General features: G+C 38.4%; 1 protein-coding gene across 1 annotated transcript; it reads left to right on the top strand.

The window, feature by feature from the left end:
- Positions 1 to 1,503: 1,503 nt before the first annotated feature.
- TYRP1 (tyrosinase related protein 1) lies at positions 1,504 to 12,120 on the top strand. Its single transcript, XM_032096608.1, has 8 exons — positions 1,504 to 1,687; positions 2,152 to 2,619; positions 5,392 to 5,714; positions 6,998 to 7,202; positions 8,055 to 8,222; positions 9,606 to 9,785; positions 11,125 to 11,271; positions 11,811 to 12,120. The coding sequence occupies exons 2-8, from the start codon at positions 2,238 to 2,240 to the stop codon at positions 12,014 to 12,016; spliced, it is 1,611 nt and encodes a 536-aa protein (XP_031952499.1). The 5' UTR covers positions 1,504 to 1,687; positions 2,152 to 2,237; the 3' UTR covers positions 12,017 to 12,120.
- Positions 12,121 to 19,393: the final 7,273 nt, after the last annotated feature.

Here is a 19,393-nt window from a genome sequence, read left to right as displayed (position 1 = left end):
ACTATAAAAAGAATTGCATTCCACCAAATGGTTCAGCAAGATTTCTAAGAGGAAACCCCTGGGAACATCTAGGGGCAAAGAAGGGACATGATCCTCAGCAGTGCATCTCTGTTGTAAAACGTTCATAGGTGTTTTTTATGCAGGAGGTTTACAAAAGGTCTAAATCATGCACACCAATATATGGGGAAGTTTTATGATGCCAGGAAACCCCAGTCAGTACATCTGTTTGCTCTGTTTTACTGGGGCTTTTTCTAAGGAGCGGGATTTATTCCTTTTAAGCTTATTACGAATTTGCTGTATTTGCAAAATATTCATAGCTAAAACCTGTATGCTTCTTCTGTGAACTTCAAGAGGTCTTTTACCAGCTCTGGTTTACCTTCTGATGTGAAAACAGTGCATTTGTGTCATATGTGTCCCAAAAAAGATGTTCAAAGAGAAAAGGTTTAAGCTGGGAAAGAAGCAGGATAAGCTAGTAAAGAAGAGAATGTAGGCTAAAATGGAGAATGAAGTGGAAGTAAGAATAGAAAAGAGGTTCATTTGAGGATTAGCAAATATTCCTGTCTGTGAATGGAGAATGAATTAAAGAGACAGAGAAGTGTACTAAAAATCTAGGTCCTACCCTGAAGCAAGCATGTTGGGTTATACAAGGCACAGAGGGCAAGGTTCACTGCTCTGGTGCTTGGCTGGTTGGCAAGAATAAACGCACAAAAAACCTGTTTCTTTGCTCTGCCAGAATTGGGTGCACTCTCGCATTATGACTTGCATATAGGGAAGCAGAAAGAGTAGGTAATCCATTTTCTGCTTGATGTCAGCTACAGTGAGATTGAACCTTTTCCCAGAAAACTTGTTAATGTTTTGTCTTGATGCCAGTTAAGATGTTTCTTGACATATCTTCACCTCACTTGACATATCTCCACCTCACTGAAATCCATCCTTATTGAAAGCTAAGAGAGACAGTAATAGCTCAAATAAGGCTATTTTTGCACAGCAGAAATCATCCTTGCAAAGATTAAAGAAGCATTTTTTTCATTCAAGAGAGGGTTTCGTCAATTTCTTTGTTTCATTACCCTTCATAGCACCTGCTCAGAACTTAGTATTTAAGGAAATTCCAATATGATGATTGTCTTTTTTTTTTTTTTTTTGGTATCAAATGAATTGTTAAACTGAAAAATGTAAGTTTAAGGTCGGAGTTTTTCATTTTATAAGTAATGTATATTAGTCATTTACTTCAGCCTGATCTTGAAAATGCCATCTTAAGAATTTTTCCCAAGTGTCTGTTAAATGTGATTTTCCCCAGTGTTCTTTGTCTGTTTTCAAGTGAGCCTTTCTTTGCAAGTAATTAAAAAAAAAACCAAAACAAAAACCCGACTTCACATTTGATCTGTTTTGAATTCAAGTATTTGTCTCTGACCTTTGCTAAAACTTCTAAAATCACAAGGAGATAAGCATGAAAGAAATCATGTGCTGTTCAAGTACTTAAAGTCTAGAGAAATGCACTGAAGTAGAAAGGGGATTAAGAGAGGAAGGAGGGTGAGGCCAAGCCATACTGTGTTGGTACAAGAAGGATTAGCAAGCAGACTGAACCAGGAGAGAAATTAGCTGTGCATATTTCAGGTTAGACAGTCATAGGACGTGCAGAGATAGAACCAGATCTCAGCAGTGGAGAGGTACCAGGAAGAGAAAACAGGTACAATGCATGAAGTATAGCTTCACTTTATGTTGGAGCTGGCATTGGAGAACAGCAAGAAAACAGCGGGGAGAACAAGACACACTAGTTAAATGCAGAAAAAGCATGAACTGGGGGAGGGAAGGAGGGGTGGAAAAAAAAGTTTCAGAAAACTGGTGCCTTAGACAGGTTTTAGAATTTTGTGGTAGTGAAGTAAATGTGTCTAGCAAGCGTAAAATGTGAATGAATATTTTGGAAGAATTTATAAGTTAATGAGCAAATATAGGTCTACTTAGTTACTATTTTTTGTGCAGATAATGAGAAGAATATTAGTGTCTGTGATCAGAGTTGTTTGCCTTCTCAGACAGAGTATTGAAATGTAGAGTTAGAAGGAATTTTCTAGGGTGAAAGGGGTAGCCCAGAGATTTGTATCACTTGTTTTTATTTTGCTTTCTCTCTTTCTCTCTTTCTCTGTCTCTCCACAGGGGGAGCTAGGTGTCCCATCACAGGAAAGTCAGCGTGTGTGGACAGCCAGCTCTGGGAACAAGCCGGCTCTGCTTGACCCGCTGTCATGCGGATCCCCACGCTGCTCTACCTTTCCCTGCTCCCGCTGCTTAGCACATTGGGTCGAGCTGGAGCTCAGTTCCCTCGGCAGTGCGCAACTGTTGAGTCCCTGAGGAGCGGCATGTGTTGCCCAGACTATTTCCCTGTGTTTGGGCCAGGTACTGACCGGTGTGGTGTGTCCACGGGAAGGGGCCGGTGCGTACAGGTGACGGTCGACTCGCGACCCCACGGCCCACAGTACATCCACGACGGGCGGGATGACCGTGAGCAGTGGCCCATCCGCTTCTTCAACCAAACCTGCCGCTGCAACGGGAACTTCTCTGGCTACAACTGCGGCTCTTGCCGACCCGGCTGGACTGGACCTACCTGTAGCCAACAGATCAGTATAGGTAAGAGCATCAGAAATATGACATGAAAGTTGCTCGTTGTCAGTGCTTGTTTCTAAATGTACCTAGTCTATTTCTTCTCTTTAAGACACAAAATGTCCATTATATTTATTTAGCAAAGGTATGCTGTTAGAGGTTATTAAGGCAAGTGCTAGGTGAGCTGTTCAGCACATGTATCAATTACTTGTATTTACTAGCCAGTAAAAGGAAGAAAAGAAACCTGTAGTCAATTTAGGAAAGTCCATTAAAGGACAGAATGTATAAATTAAAAAAAAAAAAAAAAGTATTATTTGGAATTATTTAAGAGTAAAACAATATATATAGACATGTATATGTGTTTGTGAGTGTGTCTGGGAATAATATGTACCTCAACATATTTAACACCTCGTGACTATTTTGTGAGGCAGCGGTTCTTTTCATTCAAAACCCCTTATTATAATTCTAAACTATGTACCTGTTCCACTAAATATTTACTCTCCTTGTCGCTATCAATATCTTTAAAAACGTTAAGTCATGACCATGGACTGTTCAAATGAATCAGTCCAGGGCATAGTAAGTCTTTCTGAGAGTTCTCCAGCTTCAGTTTAGTCTAGCATACCACTAAACAGATCTTTAAATTTTTTTTAAAATGTATATTAAATCTTTGCAGGACTAGAAAAATGTTGACTATTATAGGTAAATTTAAAAAGACAAACAATCTTGGGGACAGATCCTTGTTCTCATCTGAAAACCATCTGAATGAACAAGATTTCAATCTTTATTTTTAACCTTAAACACTTCTAACTTTAAAGATGTCATTGAAATCCTGTAAAATCCATAATTCCCCCCAAATGAACAATGGGTTCTGCTGATATGTGAAACAAGAGGTTTCTAGCACAAATGTACAGTGCCTCTTGCAGAAACAGAAATCAGCACGGACGTTTTCACCACATAAGGGAATATTCCATGAATGTAAGAGCATGTTCCAACAAGGATTAACAAAGCACCACTTACCAAATCAAAATTTTAACAATTCCTTAATAATAATTTATTGATGGCTATGAAAAATATATTTGAATTGGTTATTTTCAGCCTTCGAGCTCCAAGAACTAAACTAGAAAGCAGAAAGTATTACATCTGAATTGGGTCTGCTAAGCCAGATTGCACTCTCTGGTGTTCAGGCCTATTCTATTTTATAATGATAATATCTTTGAAGAATAACCAAGAGATAAATATTAACACACGCAAATTTAACAAGGTAAAACTAGAGATAGGCAAACAGCAGTTTTAGCTAATTCTCTAGAATGTACAAGAGCACTTCTTACTCTTCTCTCATTAAATCTTTTACAATGCATTAAAATGCCAAGTAAATCAGATATATTATACATGATAACATGAGTTTTAAAAGAGTAAATTAGTTTCTTATTATGCTTTAAGTTTCCACATTGAGCTCATCTCTTTTGCCCATTTATAGGCCTGGCCCCATCTGCTCAGATTTTAGAAATAATTACTGGATTACTGTTGGCATATCCATACTAAATTGCTGTAAAATGCAGTTTGGTGTCTTCATATCTTCTCAGTTCATGACTAACTCCATTAATAGTCACAATTTTTTGCTGTGGCTCAGGCATATACTTTGAAAATGAAAATGTTAAGATGCCTATGTAAATAGTTCTCTACTTGAAACACTACAAAAACCACCACAAACCAACCAACCAACTAACCAAACAAAAAAACAAAAACAAAAAATGCAACACTTCAGTGATGAGGGCTAGCCTGTCAGTTCAGTTCTGCAAAACAGAAAAGCATGTTTCAGGATACGCAGTCCTTGGATGACATTCCTGTTTCATGAAAGCATTTCTTCAAACTTCCCAAAAGCTAAAATATCCCTCACTGAATCAACGTTTTTTAGTGAAATGTAATTCACTTTTCTTCTTCATATAGATTCATGTTGAATATCTGTTGTTGCTTGTATCAACCTAATCTATCCCTTGGACAATTACAGATTTTAACTGTATTTTTTATAATGACAATAAGTAAATATTGACTAACAACTGTGAGGATTTCTATCCTCATCTTAGTCTAAACTTAGCCTGAAATCTTCTCAGACCAGGTGAAAGAACGACTGGGGTGATCTGAACTCTGTACTTCTTGCTGAAATACTGGTATTTCAACAGGCCAGTTTTCTTCCTTGTTTCACTCTCTATATGTGGACAATGGTTTTTTTATTATTTTGAGATATACCTCTAAAAAGGATTAATATATGGCAATTGTTAATGACGTCAGGTAATGACATTAAAGAGATCTGTACTATGTGAAATTCACAATAATTCACTGGTGAATCTGCCCTTTTTCCTACAAAGGTTCAAGAATAAAAAAATTAATTCTTCATTAAATTGCCAAACAGACAGTTTCTGATTATTATAAATTGGTTTATAGTATTCATTTCTTGTACATTATTACCACCGGAAACCTTAAGTATATTGGATGAAGTTCTGAAATATTTGTATGACCAAGAACTTTTCTCTGGCAGGATGGAAAGATGATCTGTAACAGTACTTCTAAAAGCACTAAAATTGCAAGGACTGGGGCTTTATTTTAATTTACCTCAGCTTTTCTCAAAATAAATAACATCTTCTATTTATTCTCAGTGAGATTCCCCAATTAAAAAAAAGGGTGAATTCTTCAAGAAAAAGGGACTTACCCAGAATTATTAGGAATGCAATAAGTAAGTTCTGTGAGATCAGACTTGAGTGTCTATTACTTTGGTAACTTGCTTCTTCTGTATTACCACAGTCAGAAGGAATCTTTTGGATCTAAGTGCAGAAGAAAGGAATCGCTTTGTGAATGCCTTACACCAGGCCAAGATGACAGTCCATCCTGACATCGTTATTGCCACACGAAGACGTGAAGAAATTTTTGGACCTGATGGCAACACACCTCAGTTCGAGAATATCTCCATTTATAACTACTTTGTGTGGTCTCATTATTATTCTGTCAGGAAGACTTTCCTTGGTGCGGGGCAGCAGAGTTTTGGAGGAGTTGATTTCTCTCATGAGGGACCAGCTTTTGTCACATGGCATAGGTACCATCTATTGCAGCTTGAAAGAGACATGCAGGTGAAGTTCGTGTTAATGTTGGCTGGTATTCATGCTATGTTTTGTACAGTTAAAGAACTTCTCTCCATATACAGAGGCAAAAAATGATAGCACCATTTCCTACGTGTTGAAATAATTCTGCTTCAACTTCAGTAACTAATTTGGTACACTAAATTTAATAGAGTGCATTTAGGCTTCAGACTGTCATTTTTATAGAGATGTTAAAAATAGTATTTTAATTAGAGCAATAGAAAATGTAAAATTTCCATAAAAATCTCTTGGTAAAAAATATAACATATTCTAGATATAAGACATTTTATTGGACCAACAATATTATTTCCAGTGGTGTTTTTAATCTCAAGGCCATGATTCTTGAATGACATTAATCAAAGCAGAAGAAATTCTGAAGTGATAACAGGGATGGCTTAGGGATTCAGAATCACATTTTATTTGTGTAACTGGTTAGAGAAATCAGTGTTTTGTTATAAGCTGCTCCATAAATTAGTGCTTCTCTTTTTTCTCTTCTCTCATTCCGACCTATTCATAAAAAGGGTATAGAATTTTATGGACAATCACCCTTCTTAAAAAAGCAAGAATTAAGTTTTCAAGGTCAGGACTAAATAGTGTCTGAAATCACTTCAGTGTTTTCACTAGCTTTAATTGCTTTACATCAAGCTGAGGCACAAAGTCCTTTCCAAGACACACATTTGTCATCAGTGGCACTTCTCCATGTGGAAGCCTTGAGAAGTTCTATTTCTCTGTGATTTAATATATATTCCTATTTGTGTCAGTTGACTTGATCATTAGTCAAAGTAATTTTGCCTCACTAACTCCAGAACTGTTCAACTCCAACCCATACCTGAACCAAACAATTGCAATTGGAAAAGCTGGTATCCCTATTCTTTACATTTCCTTCAGTTGTTCCACAGTCCACCTAGTTATTATGTGCACTACAAACACTGCTCTTGCTGACAGGCCGTTAAAAATATTTGGAAAATGGGGGCTTAGTGTTAATTTATGTTTCTTACAACTCACAGTATGGTTTCACGGAAAAGGTACTGTCTTATTAGTGAAGGAGACCATGACTCATTTCAGTAGTCCAGCTCTCTGTTCTGAACAAAGGTATCAATGTGAAAAACTACCAAAAGCTTCCACATGAATTTTCCACAGAGTTCTTCTCCTCTATGAGGCAGGATTCTGACTTTTACTAAGATGTATTTAGCTGGTTTTTAGCATTTTTCTAGCAGTAAATATTATAGCTGTCTGTGTCACACACATAGTAACACCATATTTATGTGGTTTAGAACATGCTACAGGACCCCACTTTTGGACTGCCCTACTGGAACTTTGCAACAGGACAAAATACATGTGATATCTGCTCAGATGACTTGATGGGAGCTAGAAGCAATTTTGATGTCTCTCTTATAAGCCAGAACTCAATCTTCTCTCAGTGGCGAGTGCTATGTGAAAATGTAGAAGATTATGAAACTTTGGGAACCATCTGTAACAGTAAGTATGAATGATGGAAGATATCAGGAGAGAAAATTCTCTTAATAATAAATAAATATAATACTTTACATTGCAGTGTTTTTTCCCAGACAAAAAGTCTTAAAGTGGTTTTTGAATATTCTTGATCCATGTTTCATCAGTCTGTTAAAACAATACATACTATTGGGAGCTTGTAGCACAAGAAAATGTAAATGCTTTGCTCTCCCTTCTTATGCAGTACCTATCATCTCCTGCACCATAAATCATTAAGTTTGGCAGTGTTATTTCTTAACTGAAGCTTAAGTTTTCTTCTGACTACTCCACTTATCACCTTTATGCCATTCTGCTCCTAAAATAAGAACATCTAACAACTCCCTATATTATGTGGACCATGATTTGAATGTAATACCAGATTCTAACACACCCAACCAAATTACAGGAGTTTGAAAAATTCCAGTAAGTTTCTTATATAAGCATTGTCATGGAAATAGGGGAAAAAATAGGAACCCCCCAATATTGGGTTAGTCATTTACATAATCTTTTCCCCAGCTACCCTATCAGGACATCCTCATAAATCTTGGCCTAGGTCTCATCAGGAAATCACATTGAAAATCTGTAGAAAATTTTCCTAAATCACTTAGAGAACAACAAACCTCAGTAAGAAGCTTGTAGATGACTTGTTACATCCTGGAGCAGAGAATCCAGAACACAGGACCCCATGGAGATTCTTTGCCTGACATAAGGAACTGACTGGTTCATTCAGTTGTGTGTCACTTGTGAGGGACTTTTTTTCTCCATGGTTCAGTCATGAGAAGTATTCATTCTGTGGCCTACTGTTCTGCACCTTGTTTTCTCTCTTCTCTCCATTTTCAGGCACTGAGGGTGGTCCCATACGACGAAATCCTGCTGGAAATGTAGCACGACCTATGGTACAGCGTCTCCCAGAGCCTGAGGATGTTGCCCAGTGTTTGGAAGTTGGTGTATTTGACACTCCTCCTTTCTATTCCAATTCAACAGACAGTTTCCGTAACACAGTAGAAGGTAAACATGGCAAATAAATAGACCTGGAACAACTCCAAATAGGTCAAGGAGCAGACTTGCCATTTTTCCTGTTGGAAGTATGAGTTTGGAGACAGGCTGTTGGACAATAAGAACACATTGTTCTCAGCATTAAGTATTAGCTCAGTATTAAGTGGAAATAAGGTCTGGATAAACTACATTATAGCTATAGCTTATGTCTCCTAAAATGCACAAAAGTCTCAAGATTCTGTTGCTGGTATACTAAGTAGAAACCAATTTAGGTTCCTGAAACATAGTTAATAAATTGCTTTTGTCGAAAACAGACAGTCCTTGCTTTTGGCTTGATGCCACTGCATCCCTAAATGCAGCAAACAAGTGCATCTAGCAGTTACTCTTGTATCTGAATTAAAACGAACAAAAGAAAGCAAAATAAATTGAAAGCTTTGGTAGTACTTAGTGCAACGGTATTTGAAATAGTAATTGAGGTCTGGGTATAGGATTTACTGCTAAACATGCTAGCCCTGCTCTCTGGGTCATAAAACTGTTCTTCTATAAGCTCTGTGCATTTAAAATTAAACTCTCTGTCACTGGCACCAGAACACACACCCCCCCCCAACAGAGAAAACAGCCTAAAGGTTTGATTTGTACTGTTCAGACAGTATCCTGACAACTTCTTCTATACCTTAATAATCCAGAGCTTTTAACAGGAAAAAGTAACAAAGTGACAGTTCAGATCCCTGCCTACCAATACCTAGGTGTCTAAACATGGCTTTAGACAATTAGTTGTATGTATCCCTCTCTGGAACAACTGGCCAAAGCGCAAACACAGGAGGAGTTTTCATGATGCTTCAGATCCTAACACCTGACATGAAGGTTGTGGAGTTTTGGGCACTAGCAAAGCTACAGTCTGTCTTCTCTGAAAAAATAAACAATATCAGAACATGTGAATTTTTCTGATACGTGTTCCTAGTATGCATGGAAACAATGTATGGAAACATAACAGCTAGCTCATTAGAATAAATGGCAAATACACCTGCTTTAGCAACCAGTTACAAAACTCATGCAACTATTATAGTATGGTGAAATATATGTAGGGTCTAAATATACACCTCTATTTTCATGCTAGGATGTTATTTATTTTGGCCATTTTTGCTGTAGAACCCAGCAGCTTTGAAGTCCACATTCTCAGCATTCTTTTATAAAGGCTATTTTATATGAAAATTATGCATTCCAGGAACATTTCTCAAATGTCAGTAGGTAGAGAGTTAGCTACCCATTTGTTTTAAGCAAAGCAACACAACAGCATGAAAGCCTTTCAGAGAAAAAAAAAAGTATTCATCTTGAACTGCAGCTTCCAAACAAAATCTTCACTGGAATTCTCGTGTTCTTTGTTTGCATATTCAGGGTACAGTGATCCTTCAGGAAAATACGACCCAGCAGTTCGAAGTCTTCACAACTTGGCTCATCTGTTTTTGAACGGGACAGGAGGGCAAACTCATTTATCACCCAATGATCCCATTTTTGTCCTCCTGCACACATTTACAGATGCTCTTTTTGACGAGTGGCTGAGACGGCATTCTGCAGGTAAGACATTCTCATGGACAGAGGCAGGATGGGTGGCTGTCTGTCTCTGTAGTCACAGGAGCTCAACTCCTTCTTGTGGGACAGCAAGATGCCCCTAACTTTAGGAGAGAGGATTGGAATTTTAACAGTTAGTAGAGTTAACAACGACAAAGTTAAAATGAGCAAGCACTCTTCCTCACCCCATTGACATTCATTTGCAGATCACTCTCTGTGAAGGGACCTGGTCAGAGAGACCAGGCACAATTCAAGGAAACATTATGTGGGACTATACTGTCTCCATAGAGCAAAGACAATGTAACCCTGGAAGGACATTCCATTGTTGTGTGGACTAAATAACTATTTTCTTCTTGTCATTTTTACCACCTTTGTAAATACTACCAGCATTCAGTAACCATCTCCATATACTTCTAAAGGATGGTTACTGTTCCTGCCCTTGCTTTTTTAACTCCAAAAAGAACAGAGGAAGTGAAAAACAGGGAGAAAGGAAGAATAGAAGGAAGGATTTGAAAGGAATGAAGGAAAAAAAAATAAAGAGGGAAGGAGACTGACATCAGTGAGCTAGGGGGAGAATTCAGTCTAACCCTTATGTCTATGTATCATGCAGCAAATATAATCATCTGCACAACGCAACAACTGGATTCCTCTTAGGATAATCCATACGCCTCTTCCTTCTTCTACAGAAGAACAACTGTTGCTGCACAAATGAGACTTCTTTGTGCAGCTTCCACAACCTGCCTCACTTAATTTTCCCACATCAGCTTTCAGAGAGCAATTTTATCTCCCTGTGGTTCTTACATGATCTATCACACGGTTTGGCATCATCTAACCAAGAAGGACTTTCTTTTTCTTATGTTCTGAGCTTTGTTGTTGCTGTTGTTGATGGTTTGATTTTGTTTAGTTTGCGGTTTTTCTGTTTTCATTCAGCTGACTTCCTTCTGATTTAACACAGTGTTGCCAAAACTTCCACTGGAATTTACATCAACTGTCCTCCTGATGGGAGAGCTGTTCATCACTGTTACAATCAGGCAAAGCTAGAATGTAGAAAAAAGTCTTTTCCATATTTCTCCTTTTCCAAGTGAGAAGAAATGAAAAGTCCAACACAGGCAGAATTTTTAAAAATTTATTGGTGGTTTCTATTCAAAAACAAAGATAACACTAGTGGCCTTGGTTTTCAACAGTGCAGAGTGTCTGTTTTGTATCTGTCACACTAGAAAACCAATCCATCTGGAACAACTGAAAAAGAATACTGGGGTACTCAAAATCCTGAGTTTGAAAAAAAAAAGTAGTCCAAGTTATTTTGAACTTATTTACAGAAATGTGATTTGACTTTCAAATTTAGATATCTCAACATACCCACTGGAGAATGCCCCTATTGGACACAACCGACAGTACAACATGGTGCCTTTCTGGCCTCCAGTAACCAATAATGAAATGTTTGTTACTGCACCAGAAAACCTGGGATATACCTATGAAGTCGAGTGGCCAGGTAAACTGTGCAACCTAGATACTTCCTCTCCTTTTTTGGTTTTTTTTATAGTATCTTTGTCATTTGACATTTATTCAAATTTCACCAACAATATCTGCTGTCTTTTAAAGGCCTTTTTCTCCTTTCCTGCCTTACTTTCTGATATTTGTTTGGGATGTGGTATAGCTACTGGTCAGAGATTGTTCCAGCACGAGGTTCTCAATTTTAGGAGAAGTTCATATTTGGATCTTAACCTTGCAGAACGTCCTTATTCCTATGTCAAATAGCTTCATTAACTCATAGAGAGAATGCAAGTCCTCACAAACCAGGTGGCATGAGAAAGGTCCAGGACAGATTTTAGAGAGGAGCAAGATAGACTAAAACTTCTCACTAAATCTTCTAATTTCTGAACAAAAATTATCAAACAAGATTTGAATTAGTTCTACTCCCCAGCTCAGTGAATAATGACAAATGCTGAGTTTCAGTCTGAACCTCTGATACTTATCCATATACTTGACATTTGCTTTTAATATCTTTGCCTTTTGTTTTCCTTCTTGTAGGTCGGGCTCTCCATGTCACAGAGATGATAACTATTGCAATAGTGACTGCACTGGTTCTTGTTGCAATTATCTTTGCTGCTGCCGCATGTATCGTACGTGTCAAGAAAAATAAGGATGAGTTGCATCAGCCTCTTCTTACTGACCAGTATCAGCACTACTCAGATGATTATGATGGCATACCAACACCAAGCCAGTCTGTTGTTTGAAGAGATGGCACTTTTTTGCATCTGTCTGAAACTGGGGATCTTTTTGCTTTATTTCATAAATGGTGGTCATCCACCTGCTTTAAAATAAAGAGCATAAACTGTCAGGTGTCTCAATATGTTTGCTTCAGATTTCACTTCCACTTTCATCACACCTAGGTATCAGTAAGTCATATTTGAAATGCTAATTCTATGTTGATTATAACAGAATCTGTCAAGAGTCACCTGCAAGCCTTTCCCATGCATATTTCTGAAAAATCTGGCAAACAGTAGTTAACTTGCCAATAGCCAATGTCATCTGACTTCATCAAATCTTTATACCCAGAATTCTTTTATGAAGTACCTTTGTGAAAAGGTCAAATCTAGAACAGGACAGAAGGAGAATATGAAATACAAGTAAACACCTTGGCTAGATGAGTAGAATGTCTTTCAAAACAGCCAGCATGCCAGACAGGGAGTGACAACAGAATTCTGAGGAGAAGAGTGTATTTGAAATCCAACTTTATTCACAAAATATAGTTATGAACTTATTGCTGCATTTAAGTGGATCTATGAAAGAGGTTCATTGTCAAAGCCACTCCAGTATTTGGACACTTAAAACTGGTGTTCAAACACAGCTGCCTGAAAGGGCATCCAGTTCAAAGGACAGCTGGCAGCAGCCTTTGCTTAATTTTTATTTCTATTTTTGACTCTCTCTCTCCCTTCCTCTCTCACACTATCCCCAAGGCAGGGCATTTCCCCCAGCAATGAGAGACTTTGCTTCAGTTGTCTCATGCTGAAATTTAAACCCACTCTTGTACTTCGAGAGAAGGCCCTAGGCATTAAGCTGTAGAACAGACTCAGAAAAATAGCCTTAAGCAGCGGCTCTTGAATAAATTCAACAAAGCCAACAGGAGAGCAACAAACTAACACCTGCCTTTACAGCCTGAGGTAGGCTTGAGGAATCTGGCTTGAAGCCTCACCTCCTCTCTCTCATCCTAACTGAGTACCAATAAATCATCAGATTGTCCTCCTATAATGTGTTATTGAATTTAATTTAGCAGTCATTATCTGACAACAGAGATGTTCCTGGTTTCAGGCCATCAAATCCCACACCATGCACTGAGCTTTAACTGATTGTAACATCAAAATGTCCTTTGTCTCTCTTTCTGTCTGAGCCCAACTTCACAGAAACGGCAAATGACTTCGACTGAGCTCCTTCAGACTGAGGCAGCCCTCCTAGAGACCAAGTTGCTAGGCAGAAGTAAAGGTCACATGCCTTGCTAACCTCAGGGGTTGCAGTGAGGACCAGGTGCGCTCAGGGCACACGCACTCAGTTGCAAGAAGATACATCGAGAATGATTCAAACAGGAAGCCAAGTACTCTTGGCTAGGCAAGTGGAAGATGAGTTATCATCTCAACCCATTTTACAGAGCATGAGTTCTGGAGAGCAACAAAAATGTACACACGTAACTGATACTGAGAAAGAAAAAATTCACCTATAGCACCCACAGCACAATTACCTAGAAATTTTTGTTGTGCTCTTGTTTTAACTTACAGGCTAGCCAACAAGTATATCACATATACAAGCAGCAGCTTGTGCTCCAACTTAAATGCCTTTTCCTGTCATTCTTGTGTGTACCAACTAGCAACTTAACAAGTCATCCATTTTACTGCTTTCAGTGCATTAAAGTAGGGTGATCCAACATACGTTGGAGTCAAGAGACCTGGATTTTATTCTTAGCTGTTACTGACCTGGTGAATGTTCTTAGCTAGCACATTTTTACCTCTGTGACTCATTTGGCTTATTTATAAACTGACAAACATTTCTAAAGTGCATTTACTTCAATGGATGAAAAAAAACATACAGAAGCTTGACAGGAAAAGGAAAATGTCAAGGCAAAATCAGATTTTGAGAAGAGGATGTTAATCATTAAAGCTGTTCAATCCTTAAAGTAAACGCATACACTCGTGTTCTGAGGAGGGCACAAGTCTTGAGGGTCGGAGATTGAAGACAAATGCCTGCTAGTTACAGCTGCCACACATAATGAAGGAAACAAAGCAGGTTTTCACAACGGAGGTAAAATAAAAGCGACAGCAAACACAGGAATTAGAGACAGAAGGAAAGTGGAGAACGGTGTGCTTGACCCATTCTCGATAATAGTCTCACAAGTCCTTCTTCCTTTGGTCACTATTTGCAGTAGTTGAACTATGTCTGGGTGTGGAGAAGTTCCTGCCATTCATTGAAGCTGCCTGGTGCTTGTTCCTGAGCTAATACGATGGGGGAGTAACTAACTTGGATTTGAAATCTGAGATGACCAGCATATGAAAAAAATTGAAAAAAAAAAAAAAAAACCAACATAAAATTGGTTGTATCATAATTAAAGTCGTTAACTTTTTACATGGAGGCAAAAACAGGTAGGAAAGGTCCCAAGAAGAGAGGAAGGGAAACTGTGGAAAAAAAAGGATTGACTGAGAAGTCCTAGGTGCAGCAATTATGAAGCACAAGGTGTCATTTCTCCCATGTCTTTTCCTCCCTGTTCTTCTCCTGAAGGTTTATTCATATAAGAGTTTTACATGAATAAAAGCAACTATAAAGTATATCTGGAAATTGTATACCTGGAAATGACGGTAAAATAGAGCTAAGTTCATGGTGAACTGGTGACCATGCCAAAAAGAACTGTGACATAAATAGCCAAAAGTTGGCACCATTAAGGAAAAACTGAAAGGAGTCTCAGATTCGGATACATGTAGAGTTCCTCAAAGATCTGTCAGGCAGGAATTCACACAAATTAGAATTGTGAAATTTATGTAACATTTGGAGGTTACTATATAGTATTGATAATGATGCTAAGGGGAACAAAACCCAGGAATTTAACTGCTGATAGATCATCTTTCCACAAATACTTATAGGCCTAATTATATACCATACTATTATTCTTTTGACTTATATTTCAGTGACTGTATCACAAAACAAAACCACAAAAAACAACCAAACACACAAACAATTTAGGCCTCTTAGGCCTAAATTAGGCACCCTATAAAACTGGGGATATTAATGAGTTGCTTTCTTAGCTCCCTAAGTTTGGCTTTTGAAATTTATTTCTCTTATAGAAAACCAAATTAGTGGACAGAAACTAGTGAACTCAAATAGTGAAACAGTAATTCAGGTTCTCTCCAGACAGCATTAAATTAATAGAGGTTTTGAGAATATTCAAGAGAGAAGAGGAACTAAAGTAATGAACTTTAGAAACAAACAGAAGGCTGACAAAACAGCATTTGACTTTGGAAAGGAAATATTGAAAAAGTTCTTTAACCATGTAAATGAAAACGCAATAAATGCAGAGTCAAGATTAGCATGATACAGATAAATTTTCCTATGTCAATGATACTCAACCTCTGTTTTCATTAAGATGAACTACGTTTCTTGCACAGAAAGAGGTAAAAGCTAATGGAATGATAGACAGTAACCACCTAACAGGAACTAAACAATACATCTGCACCAAGACATGGGGTAATTTTCATCAGAGAGCCTAAAAATTACTTAAAAAACTGTAAGTCTGTCTATAAGGTGACTGAATAATTTCACCAGGCCACCTGGGACATTGTGCAATTGGGAGTAGAAATATTTTGTGAGGGAGGGAAAGTAAAAATGTTCTCTGCAACTACAAACTTATTAATTTAGACTCAATAGCATGACAGTCTTCAAAACAAACCATGGAAATACAATTTGGATTAAATACGACAGATTTATCAAAGTTAGACCATGCTAGTTAGCTTAATATCTTTCTTTGATAAGATAAACCAAAGATTTTATTTAGGAATTATGTTGATTCGGAGGGCTTTGTAAAATGACATGTGCTTAAGCCTGAAAGTTAAGAATTGAAAGAGGAAGTGTGTGGACTGGGAAGAGCATTAGCGAGAGGTAGCGATGCATTACTGAAAGATGTAGCAGGGGTACAGGGCTGGTTCCTGTAGCAGAATAATGAAGATTGAATCAGCCTTATTTAGTTCTTTCAAGAGAGATTTGATGCACAAAAATGCACTAAGTGGATAATTGCTGACTTCGGCGGGGGGAAGACATGCAGACAATCAATGTGATTGATAAAGCAAGCTTCGTTTATTGGCAATACAGAGGCACTTATATAGTGTGAGAGTATATGCTTATCAGTTCTTTTAATTGGTTTAAACTTATGAAAGCGCATCCTTACTTCTACATAATTGGGTTAGATAAAAGACTACATTTGGCAAGCTTCTGTTATTTATGTTTAGACTTGAGAAATCAAAGTTCTCCTCCCTTCTCATGGTCAGTACATCTTACCAGCACAGCACTGTACCTCCTTAAAACTCCCTTTTGGTTCTCAGGCCTGTTTCTCACACCGGCATTTTCTCATGCAGGCCTTTGCTTGTACAGCTCTTTTATTGATCTGTCTTTATCAATGATCCGTGTCCCTGATCCTCTAACCATTCTCCAACAGTGGATGGTCACCCCGTTAGGACAGTAATGGAACAGAACATACAGAGGCACAATGATAACCTGCAAAATACCTTATGAACCTGAAATTTGAAGAAAGCTTGAGAGGGAGCAAAACAGCACAGCAATGATATCTCCTCTCTTTCCCTAGATTCCAGTAAGAGGAATTTCTATTCCCACATCCAAACTTTTCCAGTAAGGAAAAAAAGTATTGCCAACAAGTTTGCAACAGCAAACCTTATGCCACCAAAGTGATACTCAAGTGAAAACAGCAAAGGCAGTTGGCCCTAAGATACAGCATAGTTCATTCAATAAATATACTGTATACCCTGGAAGTTTCAAAGATTCTGTGAGTTGGCTGCCCACAATAAAGGCAGCATCTGGGAAAACATTTCCTTACACATTGATATTTCTACATTAAAGAAAAGATTTTCAAAGGCACATTAAAGAATTTAGTGGAAGCTGCTAGGTGATTATGCTGTCCAGCTAACTTCCTCTTAATGATGGGTAGTAAAACCACAACTCTTGTAAGCATTTGCTTTGGGCACAAAGCTGAACAATTTTCTAACTCCAGAAGTCTCACTTCATCTATGTGTGGGAGGGTTTAACAACCCTTATTACTAAAAGCTTTATGTTGACAGTGAATTAGAATGGCTCCCAAAACAAGATTTATTGCCAAAGCATATTCTGATTGCCACCTTAAATTTTTAGTGTTCAAAACATGCCTACCAGCTAAATATTTGACTATCAAAAAAATAATTCAGCAAGGAAGCATGAATAAAACTGAGATGTTTAGATTCAAAATGTTAATTTGAAGCAAAATGTATTGATCTCCTCTATAAAAACTAAATTTTAACTTGATATCTCATTTAACCTCCAGTTCAGAATTAAATTGCTGGCTTTAGCAGATGCAATGGTACCTTCCCAAGCTAGCATGTTGTCCTGGTACCACGCAAACTGCTGCCTGCCCCAAGCAAGGACAGATGGAGTCTGATCATGGCGCACAGGGGAACAGGCGAATCTCCGGCTTGGGTTTGCCCCACTCCCAATGGCTGGCATGCAAAGGAGGTAGGATAAAGCAGAGGGCCTCTCAGGGGGCAGAAGAGCTTACTCCAGGCTGAAGAACCCACGAAGCGAGACCAAGCCACATGCCTGGCAGGTTGCTTTTGTACCCTGACAAGGAGGCGTGGAAAACTCACAGTAACCAATGATACATCAGCCAGGGGGTGTTACTGGGGTGGGGAGAAGGGGTTACAGCCAATGGAGGAAGGAGTAGGCAGGGAGGAGTAACATAGGCCAATTAGCTGCTGAATAACCTACAGCTGGCTCTGGGTCACTCTGGGAAAGCAGCTGGATATGGGGAAGGGAGATATGCAGCTACAAGGTAAGGCATGGATTTATGTATTTTTCCCAGCCTTATGAATGCTCAGGGCTTTTGGGGTTGGCCCTGGGGTTGGTCATGGTTCACTGCAACAAGCAGATGCTCTGTCCAGGTAAAGTGAAAGGGAAATCACATTCATAATACTTGCTTCTTGGTGTTCACTGGAGAGAATTAGCACAATTTCAACAAAAATAAACCTTGGATTGATTTCTGTGTAGATTTTTAAACATAGAGCATAGTGTGCATTGTTTTGTGTCATCCTCCCAACCCCCCCCCTCCCCAATACCCAGAGTATGCTTAGGTAAGGCATTTCCAATTCCAGTTACGTGCACCTCTGTTCCCTCTTCACCCCTCAACTGCTGGGGGCAAAGGACAGGATCTAAACAGTAATTTTACAGTATGTTGAGTTTTCATGCATAGAAACTGACTTCAAGACCTTTGGCAATCAGCCAAGAATGGATTTAGATTTTATAATTCATAACAATTCTTTGAGGAATAAGGCTAGTATCTTGCTAAGTCCATGCCCCTGTTCAGTACAGGAGGGACCCATGGTTCTTGCTTGAAGCTAAAAAATCTGCACAGGAAGACAGAAGCAATGCTGTAGAATCTACCAACCTTAATTTGAGGCTGAACTGGGGACAGGATGACTGCCTAAGAGGATTTTTAAGTTGACCATTCAACCTGTCTGCTTACCACTGGTGTTAAGTTTTATTTTGCTTCAGTTCAGAAAGTTTCAGAGAAAACTAATGGTATAGATAAAAGGTCTTATGCTGAAGAGAATTTCTCCAAATAAAAAAAATCTCAAGGGAGAAGAGAGAAGACTGATAAAGTGTTTGATAGAAACTGAAAGTTGTGTTGTAGCTGAAATGGACTCAGGCTATTGAGCGTGAAGTTTGCAGGAAGAACAATATTTCTCTCTAGACTGACAGATAATATACTACCAAAAAAAACCCCAAAAACCCCAAACCAAAAAAACCCTCCAAACAATATCATTGCATCTAAGGCCTCCAAGTAGAATTTTTTCTTCTTGTAACACATACGAATCAATATATAGGAACACTTCTCAGTATGAGCAGCAGAGTTACAAAGAATGAAATAAAATTAAATAGCATTGACTGATTGAACAGTTATGTCTGGCATTAATCAAAAGCAAAGATGCTGGTTTCAGCTGGACTTTGAATGACAGGAATCATCCGTACTTCTTATTTTTCAATTTATGTGGCGGAAAAACATCACCCTTGCTAACAGATACTAAGATACTGCATTTAATATGACCATAAAGCATAAGTCTTGTTCAAAATAAGGCAAATTACACCATGGCTCCAAGTGTGCAGGCAGTGTAACCCCACCAGGCTGCTGCTGGCCCCAGTGGGGAGCGCACAGTGTGGGGTGCGCTGCTGGACACATGGGAGTCCTCTGCCCAACAAGCCAGGTCGTCCTCTACAGAAGAATAGAAAACCACTGAACTAAAAAGGCACTTCAAGTTCTAAACACAGTTTTCTGAAGAAGTAGTTTAATTTGTGCCCTTCATCTTCCTATTCCAAGA

The sequence above is a fragment of the Corvus moneduloides genome, chromosome Z, assembly GCF_009650955.1.
Source record: "Corvus moneduloides isolate bCorMon1 chromosome Z, bCorMon1.pri, whole genome shotgun sequence".
In the NCBI taxonomy this organism is placed as follows: Eukaryota; Metazoa; Chordata; class Aves; order Passeriformes; family Corvidae; genus Corvus; species Corvus moneduloides.
Note: the sequence above shows the minus strand (reverse complement) of the source record. Positions and strands in the feature narration are given on the sequence as shown.